This window comes from Buteo buteo, chromosome Z (genome assembly GCF_964188355.1).
Source record: "Buteo buteo chromosome Z, bButBut1.hap1.1, whole genome shotgun sequence".
In the NCBI taxonomy this organism is placed as follows: Eukaryota; Metazoa; Chordata; class Aves; order Accipitriformes; family Accipitridae; genus Buteo; species Buteo buteo.
In genome coordinates this window covers 6,675,833-6,692,813 of record NC_134204.1, presented here as the reverse complement: position 1 = coordinate 6,692,813, position 16,981 = coordinate 6,675,833, and the positions used below count along the sequence as shown (strand labels likewise).

Below are 16,981 nucleotides of genomic sequence, written 5' to 3'. Positions count from 1 at the left end.
CAGCCTTAGAAGGTAGCGTGAGATCTAGGTAAACTGCTGGAAAACCGAGCAAGAGTCAGAGCCTTGAAACCTTCAGACACATCACCCCGGAGGCTGCTGCCGCGCAGCCCAGCCCTCGCCGCCCTCAAGTGGGGCAGGCAGCCATCTCGCACCCAGCCGGAGCAGCGGCCATCTTGCCATGCCTCTCACGGAAGCGGCCATCTTGCGTGCCGTACAGCCGGCAGCAGCCATGGTGGTGAGGGAGACGCGGGCGCAACCCTCCTGGGGCCGCCCACTCGGCGGACTTAGGCCGGCGGCCATCTTGGTAAAGGGCCGTTACCGCGGGAGGCGGTGGCGTCCCGGCGCCTTCCTCCCTTCAGCAAGATGGCGGCGGCGCATGCTCAGAGCGGGCCGGCGCGCAGGGGCCTGGCGGCGCGGCGCTCATGCCCGCGGGCTGTTGCGGTGGAGGGCTCGGGCGCCGCTGAGGCGGCGGGCGGGGAGCGGCGGCAGCCATGGGCGAGACCGAGAAGCTTTGTTATGTTTATAGCTGCGACCTGGACATCAACGTGCAGCTGAAGATGTGAGTGAGGGGCTGTGGGGGAAGCGGCCCGGCCCCTGCCGGTTTGGGGGAGGCTGGGCCCGTGCGCTCACCGGAGCTGCGCTGGGTCCCGAAGCCTGGCTTCCCCGCGGGAGTCCGGTGACGGGGCGGTGCTGGCTCTGTCTCCCCTCGCCGGCACCGGGAGCCCCTGGATGCCGCCTCCTGTTTCCCTCAGGGCTCCGGGCCGGGCGGAGGCAGCGCGGCCGCGGCCGTGTCGGCGTCCCCTCAGCCCCGCCGCCGAGCGGTGCCGTGGGGAGGGGACGGGCGAGGGACCGCGGCGGCAGCAGGGCCAGGGGTGTAAGCTTTGCCTTAAACGCCTTAGAAACGTTCATGGTCCCGCAGTGCAGGACCGTGCTTCGAGGCAAAGATTGGTTTTCAGTTCAGCGGTGATGTCTCTGATAACATTTCACCTGCTGGTGTCACAGCTCACCCCTCAGCGTTAGGGGAAGGAGGTGAACTGGGGACGCTCTTTCCTACTTGTTTGCATGCTCCTTTGAGAGCAAGTTGCTCTTAGTCGGCTTCTTTGTTGTAGACAGATCCAGGTGCTGCAACATGTAAGTATGTTCCTAACTGGGTATGTGTAAGCACTCTTCTTGAAGCTGGTGTTATTACGCACTGATGTATTTGCTGGTTAATTTTGAAGTTTGGGATTTCTCTGCATCACAGCAATGGGATGTTTACATTTGCATAGGAGAGACGTGGCTGGCTCTAAAATGTATACCTGATGTTGCTACGTTGCACTTTTTTTGAAAACTAACTTGGAGAAGCTTATTCGGGGGTTGTTTAACTTCTGAATGGAAGATGACACCTGAAGTCAGATGCATGTGTTCTTTTTGCTAACTCATTCTGCCAAACAAAAATGTAACTAGGATTTTTTGTGTGTGTGTGCGCATCAGAGTGTATGTCGTCCTGGAATGTGCTATGCTAGTTTCTTGCAAGAAACTTGTTCATCTAGTCTGAAGTGTTCTTGTGGTACTGATAGATACTTTTTTTTTTCTAGAAGATTGATTGTACATGTTTTCCCATCGCCACCACAAGTTCTTTTTTGTTTTCACATGTGCATCCACAGTCAGATATTTAATACGCATGATTGTTTTCATCGTGGTACAGCTGAGTCCTGAGAAATTCCATCAATTTACTCATAATACCAGCACTCTGCAAATTGTTGCAGGGCTTCAATCAAGGTTGATTTGAACAGTCTGCTTAGTTGAGCTTTGATTTGTTGTTGTTTTGAGAGACAACTGGCATCCAAAGCCAGTCATACGTTTCACATTTCATACAGTTTAAAAATAAGGCTTTTCTTGTGTTGGTTATTTTTTTCCAAATAGTATTTGAGCACATGTGATCTGGTGTTTGGTTTGGGTTTTTTTTAATAGCATCATATGTTATCTCATTGTTGCCCTGCTTAAGGTACCTCATTTGATCCTGTCTGAGAATCTGCAGGTTGTACTAGAAGAAGTTATCTCCATGGAAAAGACAAACAAGTAATTCTTCCCTTCTCTGCTCCCCCCCCCCCCCCCCCCCCCCCCCCCAAATCAGCGTAGAAATAAATTCTGTATTTGTTCACCATTCCACATCCGGAGTTCCGCTCTGATATTTGGATTTCACTACCGGCTAGTAATGCAAAGTGAGGATAGCCTCAATACTGGGTAATCTAAATATAAGCTATGGAAATAGAATAGGATTTTTATTGTGGATGAAATAAATTCTGGTTTGTTTATCCCCCCCCCCCCCCTCCCCCGCAGAGGAAGTCTGGAAGGGAAGAGAGAACAGAAGAGTTACAAAGCTCTCTTAGAAGATCCAATGCTGAAGTTCTCAGGACTCTATCAAGAAACTTGCTCTGACTTGTATGTAACTTGTCAGGTGTTTGCAGAAGGGAAGCCTCTTGCTCTACCAGTTAGAACTTCCTACAAGGCTTTCAGCACTAGGTGGAAGTAAGTGACTGGCTTTTATTTCGTATTCCTTTTAGTTACTGGGGCATCAAGTTATATAAATAAATATGTATGGTTTTTATTTCTGTCAGAAGAATTTGTTTTCTATTGTATTCCTCAAATAACTTACGTATCTTCAAGTCTCTGTATGGTTATTAAGTGTTACCCTGACAGCAGAAAACCAACCTTTTTCTGTAATGGGTAAGTGATAAAATTGTTACTTGCGTGTTTGGGCATGGCTCGCTACTTAACTTCTGGGGCCTCGACTAGCACGTTTTCATACTATTTACTGGACAGACTGATCTTTGGTACTTAGTCTCAAGCCAGAGTATTTCTCCTTGGTCTCTAGACTTTTAATCATGCTCAAGACAAGTATTTGAATGGTTAAAGCCCACAGGAAAATAGTCCATCTGCTCTTAGAAAGTCATATTCTAAGGAGAATCTGGGTTGTATAAAGTAATACAGAGTAACTTGAATTCTAAAGCTTTATAACTAATAAAAAGTGTTTCTCTGCAGCTGGAATGAGTGGCTGAAACTGCCTGTGAAGTATCCGGACTTGCCTCGCAATGCACAAGTGGCTCTGACCATCTGGGATGTATATGGACCTGGTAAAGCAGTTCCTGTGGGAGGAACAACAGTCTCGCTCTTTGGGAAATATGGGTATACTGCTTTTTCTTCTGTGATACAGATTTGAAGCTTACTTGTGAATAGTAAGGTAGCAGTGGTTATGAGAGGGTTTTTTAATTTATTTTTTTAAACCAAGTTAACAGTTCCATGTTTGCAAAATCAGATACATAGATGATTTACTCTATTTCCTCCTGACTGTAACTTCATACATGCTACAGTGTTGTAAAAAAAGTCTTCTCTTGTATAACACCAAAATTTATGCTTATTTTAAAAAAAAAAAAAAAATCTATAATCTTGAATTTTAAGGTAGCAAATGCTGAAATCACTTTGTATTTATACTTTTGTAATGCATGGATGCCAGTACTGATTACTTAATGTAATTGATTTAATTGTCTTGCAATTGGGCTGTTAATACAATATTATTTAGGAGGAATAAAGTGTAACTCAGTAAATCAGGACTTTTCAAAATTAATAATCTGTGATGCAATAGAGGGTGATTTTAGTAAATTTGTGGATGATAACACTAAGATGGGAAAGATTACAGGTGTGCTGGAAGGTCAACAATACATCAAAAAGATCTTGACTAAGTGCAAAGGGGACTGAAAAAAAATAGGATGCAGTTTAAGGAAAAGTATGAGGCGCTGGTACTTTTTGCAATTGATTGTAGTCAAATACAGAATAGAGCAGCTGCCCAAGAAAACAGAGGAAAAGATTTGTGTTTTGGAGTGAATCTTAAGTTTTTAATGATTCATCATGGTGATGCTCTTGTGAAATGTGTGAACAACATTGAATATATGAACAATTTACAAGTATGCGCATCAGGGAAAATGTTGTATCCTCTATACTTGTCCACTTGTCTGGGATATGTTCAGTTCTAGATAACTGACTTTAAGCAAGTTGCTGACTACTGGGAGTCTAACGGAGTCCATATCATTGAACATCTACCAAATAGGTGTGATGGAGGAGGAGTGAAGACTAGTGAGGCTGAAGAAAAGACTGTAGGAACACTTTTCTAGTATGTAGGTAGCACTGGAAAATGGGGAGAAAGAGCCTTTTTTGTCTTGTCAGTGGATAAGAAGTAATAAGGCTAAACTGAAGTGCAGGAAAAGTTTAGGTTAACATTAGGAAAGCTGTTCTAGTGATGCTTGAATGCAGAAAAATGACTGTAGGGAGAGGTGGTATCTGTCACTGAAGATACTGTTTTGACAAAAAGATTGACATTGTCTTAGGGCAGAAAATTGAACTGGTTCAATTGGGCTCTGTCCCAAAGACTGCTGGTAGTTTTTAAAGCATTAGAGCATAGCTCCTGGAAAAAGATACAATATTTATAAATGAAATTTACTTTTATTTCCAGCATGTGGGGCCTGGGGGAAGTAGACAGACAGAAAGAAACAAATAATTATGGAGTTTTGTATTTGTTTGTAAATGCAAACCCTTATAGTAGTATTCTAGAAATTGATGTGTAAATTCAAGGTCAGATGGTCTGGTCCTTCTAGTTGGTTTTTCTCACTTTTAATGGTTGACTTTTTGAAGTGTTCCTTCCAGTTATATTTATCTGAAGTTGTTAGAGTTAAGTGATCAGCTCTTATTGGCAAAAGTAATGCACTTGATTTCTTGGAGCATTTTTTATAGGTGGATCAGCACAAATATGCAAGGGAAGCAGGGTTTTGCAGAGAAAAGATGTGGTCAGTTAGCCTGCAAAGTTCTGTTCACTGCACAGTTTCAATTACTAATTCAATTTCAAGCATAGATGGAGAAAACGGTGTGTTGAGGGTTGTGTGGTTTGGTTGTTTTTTTTTTGTAGTGGTGGGTGAGTTTTTTGGGTTTTTTTGGCAGCTCAGAAGGCTGCTTTATATCAGTTGACCTTCAAATGAAACTTAGGTCGTTTTTTAGTTGAATTTTTTTTCAGACTGGCAGACCTAAAGTCAGTATTATAGTTTGCAAGTCAAGAGGAATACTTTCTGCTTCATTACAAATAATAAAACTATGAAGGTCAAGCTCTGTCCTCAGTTTGCGTTTGTACCACCCCACTGACTTTGGGAACTACCCATTTTTTTTCCACTTGCCAAATAACTTATCTCAGACGTACTCATTTTCTTCTAAACTCCACATGCCAATAAAAATGAAGGCCGTAGAGGGCACAAGGTGCAAGGCACTTTGCAGTTCAGTTAAATTATGCATGACAGTGCATGATTGTGGGTTTGGCCAAGGAAGCTACTTCATTTTCTTGCAGCTGCTGCTGCACTTTGATTCCTAACAGCTGTATTATTTTGAATGTACTGAAGTGATTCTGCATTTTTCCCTCCAGTATGTTTCGTCAAGGTATGCATGATTTGAAAGTCTGGCCCAATGTAGAAGCTGATGGCTCGGAGCCCACCAAAACTCCTGGGAGAACCAGCAGCACAGTCTCTGAAGATCAAATGAGCCGCTTGGCAAAGGTAATGGAGTAGCAAGTAAGCTTTAAGATGTATGTGAAAAGTTTGCACTTTCACTGGAGTGAAATTAAGACAGGCTTTAATGAAAACAGGTGTCTTGTGTTGGTTTCTCATGTGAAAGCTGTCTTCCTTTGATTGTTTAGATATTTCACAGGATTTATACAAATGAGTAAAATAGATCATGCTCATTTGCTTGTGAAGTATTTATTAAAAGGGGACATACAAATACCTTTTAATATACATAGCATTCTGTTGTAACAACTTAACATCCTAATTCTTTGTAAAGAATGAAAATACGAAGATGCCTTGAAGATGCTTGAAGCCAAAATTCCATCAGGTTCAGTAAGAGCAGCTTCTGACAGTAACTTGTGAGGACAGCCTAGTTTCTTTCAGTAGCCATCCTTTAGATTTAAGGCTGTCTGGTGTAGTGTTCAGATGTGTATGACATACCTCTACATTAGAAAGAATTTGAGTAGAACTGCAAAAATTAAACTAAGTTTCATTCATTTAAGCTCATGAATATGTGTATATATTAGTATTTTCTTCTCCCAGCTTGATGGCAGAGTGTTTTTTTGGCATCAAAACTACTTCTGGAATTGATCAGTAAATGTTTGTTCTTGAACTGTTTTACTAGCAGATCTTTCTCATTCTTCAGGTGAGCTTACCCCAAGCTTGCCAAATTGTTCAGCTTATTTACCCAGTGTACTTTCTTCTTAATCTTGTTCTCCTAGTTTTCATCCTCACCTTTGTGCAACTCCCAGTGAAAGATAAGTCCAGTGCCCTAAATATGTTCATTTTCTCATCTAGAGATTTATCACAGCAATAAACTAACTTTCATTTAGGGTCTCTCTTTTATTAGTCTAGTTCACCTTGAATTTATAATGGAAAACTCATTAAAGCTTTTTGCCAGTGGTGGTGCCCCATTTCTTGATCATAGTAGAATAAATCGCATTTAGCCTAAGGAAGCTCTGTAGACAGACACTAAATATCAAGGCTTGTTTATAGTTCATCAAATGGTTACATGATGTAGGCAGTGGGTCTCTGAGAAAGGGTTTTTAGAGTGTAAGCCTTCCCTTTCATGTTAGTTCTGTTATGCAAATATGACCATGCCCTACCAGTTTTTTTTCTCCTCTTCCCTTCACTTTCTTATGCTCCCTAGCTCAAGAAATACAAATAATGTAGAGTATTTCAGTCTTAAAATACCTGGGTCTTTTCTAGACCATTTTTTTGGCATATGGGAGATGAGGGCTCAAAGCCTCTGAGGAAGAGGAGGGAATTCTCCTTTCACATCCCGGCTGAGAGTCCTAGTTAATGGCTAATGAAATGCTAATAACATCGCTGCCGTCATTCTTCTCTCCTGAAAGCTGTTTTCGGAGATACTAATTTCTGAAAGATGAGAGTGTTTTCACTGGTACTTTGTTGTGTTCATTTATAAAAACATTTTACCAGCAATGCTAGCAAAGTGAATAGGGTTTCTGGGTAGTGTGTCTATGAGAGCTTTCATTTGTACAGCTGTTTACACAGCAGATGAGGTTCTTGTGATGTATCATTCCTAAATAGCCATTGTTTGAGCACAGTCAGCTTCAGTTTTTCTATGACTTACTCCTCAGTTGCTGAATGTCTCCTGATGCTACTGTACTGTATGTGCAGGTATATTTAAATACTGGTAAGAGGAGCAGGACTAATTAAATGCAAGATGAGTTTGTGTGGACTTTGTTATTCTTAGGTTTTTTTTCTGTTTATTGCACAGATTTACCATTTATAAGTGTCATGCTATTGATTGATGTCTCATACCAGAGGCCAAATTAGAGTCCGCCAGATAATAAGTAACTTTTGAGAAGAGCTTGCTGAAGGACCTTTTCTCCATCTAAAGGATAACTTTTTATTTTCTTGACATGCTTCTGAGTTTGTGTGGTATTTATTATTATAGGGAATTTGTACAAAATCAATGACTGGCTGCCGGAGGAGTTGCATCCTTTTACCTTAAATAATTGATACTATAGCAAGTCTCTCATTTCATGTTGAAGTGCCATATGGTTGTGCTCTTACAAAACACATGGATGTTGATTGTAAAATTGCTACTGATGAAAAAGCCATGGCTTTGCATCCTCCGGGTCATTGTGAATGCAGATTCTTCCTGTACTAAGGAATATTAATGGGAAGTGTGTGGAATACCTTAGCATACTCAAATATTAATGACATTAAGATGTTTCTCCCATGAGTGTTGTGTTAATTTATTCTACTTAAACAAAAAGTATTCTTAAGTTCTTTTTGATCCATTCATTTCCCTCACACCTGCTGCTGGCTGAATGAAATTAGATAATAACGATGGTGAGATAGTATCTAAAAGGATGCCTCTTATTTAGTAGCAGATGATGAATGCTTCTTTCCCTGAAGGGAATGCACGAGCTTCTCTCTTATTTTAAGCTTTAAATATTAATCCAAGAGAACGGTTCTTCATGTGTGTGTATATATATATATGCCTACAGATCTTCTGGGTCTTGTATGCAGGCCTAACTAGTCACTGTGTTATGACTTTTTTCCTCTCTACAAGGGAGGTTTGCAGGTTTAAGAGATTAATAATTTTCCTCTAAAACATACAGAATGACTTTTTTTTTATTCTCTAGTGCAGTGAACAAGAAAATGAACTAAGAATTTGTGACCAAGATATCTAAATAACTTTTTTTTTTGCCAAAGCTTTAAGTGCTCTCCTAAATCTGTGTATCAATGCTGGATGTGAATATGTGGTAGTTGGACAATTTTGATGCATCGGTTCAAGGTAGTGGAAATAAGAGGGCCACCTTGAGTAAGAAAAAATACTTTTGTTAGATTTAAAAAAAAAAAAGCAGGGAGTAATTTATAAGTGGCTAAAATGGTGGACATGTAAGGGTAAGGAATTTCTTCATTGCTGAGAATGAGAAGACCTTTTCTGTGAACTAGGTAGGACATTTGTGAATGTGTTTAAGTGATCATGTCAGCCTACCTGGAACAGCATTTTGGGTTATAGCTGATCTGTGTGTTGCTGGTTCTCTACCTTTGAAATATATTATAAAGTCACATAGGAGGCAAAGGCCAAGTCTTGTATTATCCTGTTAGTACAGTCCTGGCGCATTTTGTCTCTGTAATAATGCTGAGCTAAAGTTTTATGAACTGGCTGCAGAATATAACGTAAGATAGCAAAAAGTTATTACTATATTGTGCTCCTGTTTACAATCCTGCTGATAAGTTGAAAGAACTGAAAGACTGGTTATACTCAGCATCCTGAAATGTTAGTAAGGATTATACTTTGCTGCCTCCCCCCTCCCTTCCTTTTCCTTTTGTACTGTTAAGTTTCTGAAGTTTATTGAAGCTAATCTGAAGATTAGCTGTCCCAGAGTTTACTGGAGACAAAACAAATGAAAAAAAGTCCTTACTATATACTGAATGGAGTTAATTAATTCTTAGAAGTTGTAGGGGTTTTCCAAAGTTTGCATCAAAATCTTATTACTTCTGTCAAGCTATACTGTGGTCTAGAGCTTAAAGAAATGTTAGGTGAATCAGCTGCTTTAAGCGAACAATATCATAGTCATTATGGGATTGTGGTTTTGTGTTTCATGGAATGAGTTCAGGACAAAGGGCATCAGATTCTCATGGCTGATTTACTCTTCAATGCTTCTTGAAATGTCCAGTTCCTAGCAAATCTGGAAATAAGTTTGTTTGGTTTTTAAAAAAGGCAGGATTTTCCTCCCAGCAGGATAGCTTTTTGACTGCTTTTAAAATTGTGACTGCTTTTAATTAGTCCTTTACTTTGGTGGAGCCACTAACTATAGTTGAGGATTAATATTCGGTGGAAAAATTTAAATCTCGCCACTAGTAGACTTAGTAGGAACCAAGAATCAGAAAAGCTGAATTAGATAACATATCTGAGAAATGAGCAACTATTGGCATTCAGAGCTAAACATCATGCTTGCTTTCATAAATAATAACCTTAAAATTTAATTCAGATCTTGAGAGGGTGCAGAGGCCATGGTGTGGGCTGTAGTGTATTCCAACTCTTACTGACATAAACTGTTTCCAAGAAAACTAAATTAATTGGGAGGTTTTTTTCCTGCTTAGAAGTGGGAACCAGTATCCAAACCTGTTAGACCATAACACCAAATTAAACTCTGGGGAGGTGAATAAGAGAAAAAGAACCCCCAATGACCTTGTCTTAAAGAGCAAGAAGTCACTTTGTGGAAAGTGAACAAGCAAGATGGTTTGTTGTTGGATATGAAAGGACAGTTGATCAAGGTGTTAAAAGACAAGGATTAAATGCTTACCAGCTGATCTTTGACAGATCAGTTCCACTGATACAATAACACCTGCAGGGAGACTGCAGAACACTGAAATTTCATTTCATTAATGGCTTTAATGGCTGTTTATAGTCTTTTGGAGACTAGACGATTATTTGCCTGTTATCTCAGCATTACTTCTAAGAGATGTAAAAAGGTATGTGATTCTGCATAATTTCTGAAGCTTGGCTTCTTGAGAGTTTGTCATGTATTAACTCTCCAGGTCAGTCAGGATCTGTACCTGGATGTGAAGTTGATGCTCCTTCCAGAGTGTATCATGATGGGGTATGTATTTAGCCCAGGTCATCCTTGGTGTGCAATAATACTTGTGCCCATACTGCTAAGACATCAGTTTACTGGGGATTTGAGTGAGAATAATGAAACAGTATTACTGGTGCAAACTCTTAACCTTTTTTTCTTCACAGTGATTTATTTTTTTTTTCCTATCTATTATGGTGAGCTACTGAAAGTCTCGTGCAGGTATCTGACAAGCTATGCAACCTAGACAACTCCCAGCATATTGCAAGTCTTAAGTCTTCTGTGTCTTTTTTTTTGTAGTAACCTCATCTCCAGTTCTGTATGGAAGAAGCAGGCTGCTGTGTTCTCCTGCATACAATACCTTCCATTCATACGCTCTCCTAGTTCTCCTTGTATATTGCCTGTCCCCTAGCTGTCAGCTGGGCAAGAAATGGCAATTGGTGTGACTGTGTGGCCTGTTCAAATTTAAATGCTCATGGGTTGGCAGGGTGACCACAGAACAAAGCTGGTGGAGTGTTAGTTGTAACCCTTCCCTTAATAGGAATATTTTTGAGGGTCTCTTCACTGGCCATTTTCTAGACAGTGATTTCTTTGAAACATGAAAAATCTTGATGTCTTCTAGTTCCTTTGCATCTCTACTTGCATGCTACAAGAATTACTAATTTTTTGAGGAACACTTGTGATTTCTTAGGAGCCAGAAAGATGATTTTTTTTGTTCATATTTGTGTGGAGGTCTGCTGAATTTTTCATAAACTATTGTGTGTCAGTGCATCTGAAACTACAGGTAGTATGGCTCATATCTTGCTTATCTGCTCTTCCACTCTTCTAATGTTAGGTAGTCTTTTAAACAACTCAACTTCCTTGCTATTAGTACAGCAATATGTAGATGTAGGAGTAAAACTTTTAACTACTTTTCAGGTGACTAAAAAGAAAGGGAGAACAAGCGCTCTATGATTTGCTGTAAGCATTCAGCTGACCTTTTGCGTTGTGTAAGTCCTGGCCTGAAAACTTGTTTAGGTAAGGCTAACAAGGGCAGAAATACTCAATTTGGCTAGTTTTTGAAATATCTTCTTTTTCTTTGGCTTGGTAAGTTTTACTATATGAAACTTAGTAACTCAAAAAATGAAATATATTTGTTATGTGACTTTGCTTTAAAAAAAAAAATAAGGTTCCTGTTTTTATGTGTTAAAAATGCAAAGGTGATGTGCTTGGAACATGGTTTTCATCTTTGCCTTTATTGGGGTTTTAGATAGTAGAATTACTTTTATAGCATGGCTTAGCTGTTTACAAGCATCTACTGTGTGTGTACTGTACAAGCATTTTTTTCCAGTTCCTTTATTTTTTCCCCTGATTTCATGTTAGTGTCTCTGTTAAATTATAACTTTGATACTATTCTTGCTGTGAACAATTTAAATGTTATCATTGTGATTTTTTTGTTCAGCTCACCAAGTCTCATCGGCAAGGTCACATGGTAAAAGTGGACTGGCTGGACAGACTGACATTTAGAGAAATAGAAATGATCAATGAGGTAGGTCGTCATACGTCACGGTAGTAATTTATATTTTTTTGGATCTTGCTAATACGGAACCTTTGCTTGGTTAGGGGACTAAGTTGAAGTACTTGTCCTATTTTTCTTCAGCTGCCAGTGTATATGATAAAAGGAAAAAAAAATTCTTGTAAGCTTCCAAAGTTGATTTTACTTTGGCAATAATGAGACTCATAGAATCACAGAATAGTCTTTGTTGGAAGGGACCTTTAAAGGCCATTTAATCCAGCCCCCATGCAATGAGCAGGGACATCTTCAACTAGATGAGGTTGCTCAGAGCCCCATCCAAGCTGACCTTGAATGTTTCGAGGGATGGGGTGTCTGCCACCTCTCTGGGCAAACCTGTTCCAGTGTTTCACCACCCTCATTGTGAAAAATTTCTTCCTTTTATCTACTCTGAATATACCCTCTGTTTAAAACCATTACCCCTTATCCTATCGCTACAGATCCTACTAAAATCTCTGTCCCCATCTTTCTTATAAGCCCCTTTTAAGTGCTGAAAGGCCACAATCAGGTCTCCCCAGAGCCTTCTCTTCTCCAGGCTGAACAACTCCGACTGTCTCAGCCTGTCCCCATAGGAGAGGTGTTCCATCCCTCTGATGATGTTTCTGGCCCTCCTCTGGACTTGCTCCAACAGGTCCATGTCTTTTCCTGTGCTGAGGACCCCAGAGCTGGATGCAGTACTGCAGGTGGGGTCTCACCAGAGCGGAGTAGAGGGGGCAGAATCACCTCCCTCAACTTGCTGGCCATGCTTCTGTTAATGTAGCCCAGGATACGGTTGGTTTTCTGGGCTGCGAGTGCACATTGCCAGCTCATGTCCAGCTTTTCATCCACCAGAATAAACAGCTATCTTAAAAGTTTTCAGCTTTAATTGAACTTGATTGTGAAAGACAGGACTTATTAATAATTTGGAATAGCTTTGAACAAATGCTGTTAGGTATGACTAGCTTAACTCTAGGATTTAGATTGTGATGGGAAGCTTTTTGGACATACAGTCTGTTCCTTGGTTTTGAGACCTGTCCAGCTTTATTGGTTTTGATTTTGGGTGCTGAGGAAAAACTCTTGTAAGATTTGAATGAATATTTAAAAAAAAAAAAATTAAAAAAATCCAGTAGTTAAATATCTGAATGAGGTGTTAACCCACATTGAGCAAAATTGCCTCCAAACTGTGAACCGATTATACTCATCTTGCACAACAGAACTCTGTTATTTTCTGCTTTGCGCTCTGAGATTGTTGTTGGTTTATTTATAATTAGACCTCTAGGAATCATATTCTTTTTGAAGTTAAATTTGTGCTTTTATAAATTTGTGCTTTTATGAATTTATTTATTTTTTTCTTTAAGAACTCAGCTTATCCCACTCCTTTTTTTTTTTTTCCCCCCTTCCCTTTCTGTAAAAATACAGAAAACTAAAAATTCCTGATTCCTAGAGCTGTGCAATTAAGTTCAGAACCACTTTGCCTGTCCTGGGAAGGTAGTCCACTATTAATGCATAAAATGAACTTGAGTTGCTCATTATTAAAGGTGGTGCTTATTTTTTTATTAAATTTATGTTCCTGGTGGTGGCTATGTATAACTTCTTTCTTGTTTCCCACCTAGATTTTAAAATTCTAAGCACTTTTTCTAGGTAAAGCATTTCAGAAATGCATACGTGAGCAAATCTTCCTCCAAAAGTGAATGAGCTGCAAATCTAATCTCATAGTCCATGTTTAATATGTCTCTTTCATGTTATTTAAAAAAGTGTCTTCTGGTTTTTGACTCTGACATGCATAATTGTGTGTAATGATTTAAGAAAAAAAGCAAACACAAAAAATGCAGTTGTCATCTGGTTATTCTTCACTGCCGTTTTTCAGACCTTCAGCCCACAGTCGCAAGCCACTGAAAACAGTGTGATTTTATCTGTTAAATGTGGGTGTTTATCATGAAGTAGGAATGTGAGCAAGTAAGAATATCAGGAAGAAGGTGATATGGCTTCAAGTAGTGCCATGAAATGATTAACTGAATAATTGCTACAACAACTGATAATCTAATTAATCAGTTACAGCACAAAGGAAGTAAGGTAATTGCTGTAGTGAGAATGCTGAAGATTGATGCTTTAATGTATGATGCACATCTGTGGTGGGTCTCTTCACAGAGGGAAAAACGAAGTTCTAATTTTATGTACCTGATGATTGAATTCCGTTGCGTCAAGTGTGATGATAAAGAATATGGAATAGTTTACTACGAAAAGGTATGTGCCTTGCAGGCTTTATGGTCTTCTTTAAAAAGCAACATATGCATCTAAAATGGATGGGGTTTTCTGCTGAGGTGAAATATTCTGCTGCAGGATAGTGGCAGACAGCTGTCAGTGGCAACTGTTTATGTACGTACAAATCAAGTAGTACAGATGCAACAAGATTGCAGAAGTCAATCATTTGTGTAATACAGTTCAAGATTACAGAATTTAATAAGTGTGAGTGATTAAAAACTTTTTGATTTGTGATTCTTTCAGTCCTCCAGTAGTACTTTCAGAGTAGCTGTCTGCAGAATTATGTCTTATATCAGGAAGAAATGTACCTGTATTGATTGGTAACTTAACTCTTACAAAGTTGTTAAAACTTTGCACAGGAGCTCTGCTGGTGAACATTGTATCTAAAATGAACAAATGTAAAAGTTCAGTCTTCCATGCTGAAAATGCTTTGGAAGTCACTTAAGTGAAAGACTTCTGGATTGGAATGTCTTGCATCCTTTCTTCCTGTTTACAAAACAGATCTCCAAAGCAGTGCCTTCAGTGTTTTGTATGAGTTCAAACCTAATGGAAAAAAGGATTAACACTGAGTTTAACAGACATCAGTGTGGCACTGGAAGGCATTATCAGTACTTTTATGGACCTCTGTATTGTGGAAAGACCTCCTGAAATAGAAAAAGCAATGTATTTCTAATCTGGTTTAAAAAAAAATTTGTCATTAATTGCCTCTTAAAATTTTCAGCATGTTTAGATTTATAAGAAGTCAGGAAGTTACTGAATAATACAGCTTTATGGGAAAGAGAAGGTACAAAAAGAGACTGGAGTCCTGTTGAGATCAGAGGCATTAACTTTAAGGAACATCTATTCTGAGAGCTTAAAAAAAAAATCTAACTCAGTATGCAAAATGTTAATACAATGGAAAACAGATGTACAAGTATTTCTATGTATGTGACAACACTACCATGATCTAACTTAAGGTTCTTGAGGAAGGTAGTGAAAAATACAGTAATAAATTACAAAAAGCAGGATTCCACAAAAAAAAAAAATACATCTGAGAAGGCATAGATCAGAATCTACCTCAACTGTATGATCTGGTGCAAGTTAAGGCTTGTGAGTGTTTGAAAAAGAACTGTTTATATGCTATTAATGTAGCCCTTTGAATGAAGGTGTTATTGAATAACTGAAACTATTAATAGTAGTCTTGGCACTAATTTTAATAGAGATGCCTCTATAAAAGAAGCTGTTACGATTGTTTTTCAAATTGCTGTAATCATAAAAAAAAAGAGTGGCTGTTTAAGAAATTTTCTAAGCCCTTTTAAGAGCTGTGTCTTGCAGACACAATATAAGCATAATGCATGCGGATGTGCGCGCTCTGTCCACATATCCCATAGTGGTAGCTGCCTTTGTGATGCTTCTGGAGGAAATAGGAGTTCCACTTGGCACTTAGTGTCTCTTCCTGCACTCTGAGGCAGGGGAGTGTTTTGGGGGAGGGAGTTTCCTGGGGTTTTTTTGGTGTGTTTTTTGTTGTTTTGTTTGGTTTTGTCTTTGTGGTTGGTTTTGGGGGGGGGGGGTGTTGGTGGTTTGATTTTGGGTTTTTTGGGGGGAGGTGCGGGTTTGGTTTTTTTCAGTGGTGGTGTGGTTTGGGTTTGGGGGGGGTAATTTTGGTGAAACTGTGCCTTAGGCAGATGTCTTGGTTAGCTCTTTAGCATTTTTTTTTTGCGGACTGTAGTTGACAATGAGACCTCTTCCCACCGTTCCAAGTCTTTTTCCTTTTAGAATAGCTTGGTTTGTAGTGCTCCTATACACTTATCCTAGAAGCAGCTATTGTAGAGGACCTTAGTATTACAAAACTCCCTTGTGTTACAAATCAGAATGAAACCTACGATGTGTCAGATTCCTCCAATAAACTAAATAAAGTTACTTCTGTGGAAATCAAGGAAATACTTTTCTGGAGAGCATAATAGAGTATGATCAAAATATTGAAACATTTTACTAACCCATTAACTTCTTTCATTAGAATGTGCTGTACTTTTTTTCACAGGTGCAAACTGATGAGCATGGCTACTGTGTAGCTGTGTGTACTCTTGGCTCTTGTATTTTTATAGTTGTGTGATGTTCCTAGAAATGATTTTTCTCCCTCACCTCCAGAAACCTACCATTACAGATGAATTACTCCCAATTTAAACGCACAGCTTTTTTGTCATCATTATGGATTTACATATGTGCAAGGTGCAGGAAAGAAGATTAAGACTTGAAGCATGCCTCTTGCTTTTAACAGATGTTTCTGAAACATATTAAAAGTGCATGGAACAAAATAACTATGAATTGGCTGCTCTTGTGGAAATAAAGTAATTGAATGTGTAATAGTACATATTAAAGCTATAACTAAGTGCAGTTTGAGGGATTTGTTGTTATGAAGTAGCTTTTCAACAAGTTCTTGACCCTTTTCTGGCAGCAGTAGGAAACGGTACATAAATTAGTGCCTGTCTTCTCAGTTTTGTCATGCTTCCAATTACAGTGTACAGTATATGTATCCAGCATCACCAATCCAGTATATTGAGTCTAATGAAAGTAGGTTCTGTTGTCACCTGCCTGTGACCGATAGTCGAAGTGGAGATTACTTGTCACAGTTTTGTTGATAAATTTGTTTTCAAGTGTTTACGAAGAACTAGCCTGTTAAACAGTGGCTGATAGAATTTGAGATTCTTTGACTCAACATTCAATTACAATGAAGTGAAGTGGCAGTGGCTCTTTCCGTATTCTCTGTTAAATTAATTTTAATACAGCATTCAAGACGTGAAGTATAGCAGTCTGCTAGTAATGAGAGCATTGCTTCTGATTCTTCATTTAGGCAAAAACTCAGTGTGACTTTCCAAGTGCAAATAACACCAGCACTTACTATTTATGTGGTTTTGTGCAGGTTTCAAGTGAAACCTTAGTTTGAATAAATTGATTGCACTGCTGCATCCAGTGCATTTGGGAAAAAAAAAATAGTAGTCTTGATTATCAGAGCCTTTTTCATGGCTTGAAAGAAAGAAAAAGTAGTGTCTACAGCCTTGCGTGTCCGTTTA

At 39.2% G+C, this 16,981-nt stretch overlaps 1 protein-coding gene across 5 annotated transcripts in view; it reads left to right on the top strand.

The window, feature by feature from the left end:
* Positions 1-378: 378 nt before the first annotated feature.
* PIK3C3 (phosphatidylinositol 3-kinase catalytic subunit type 3) overlaps positions 379-16,981 on the top strand; it is an 81,244-nt gene continuing 64,641 nt past the window's right edge. Inside the window, exons 1-7 of one of the 5 annotated variants that reach the window (XM_075021294.1) lie at positions 428-559; positions 1,988-2,061; positions 2,323-2,511; positions 3,025-3,168; positions 5,444-5,573; positions 11,580-11,666; positions 13,818-13,913. In XM_075021294.1, the coding sequence (XP_074877395.1) occupies positions 2,045-2,061; positions 2,323-2,511; positions 3,025-3,168; positions 5,444-5,573; positions 11,580-11,666; positions 13,818-13,913 (663 nt within the window). In that variant the 5' untranslated portion in view covers positions 428-559; positions 1,988-2,044. Of the gene's footprint in view, positions 560-1,987; positions 2,062-2,322; positions 2,512-3,024; positions 3,169-5,443; positions 5,574-11,068; positions 11,156-11,579; positions 11,667-13,817; positions 13,914-16,981 lie in introns of those variants that run through there. The other 4 variants (XM_075021297.1, XM_075021293.1, XM_075021295.1 and 1 more) reach the window with 4 other exon arrangements.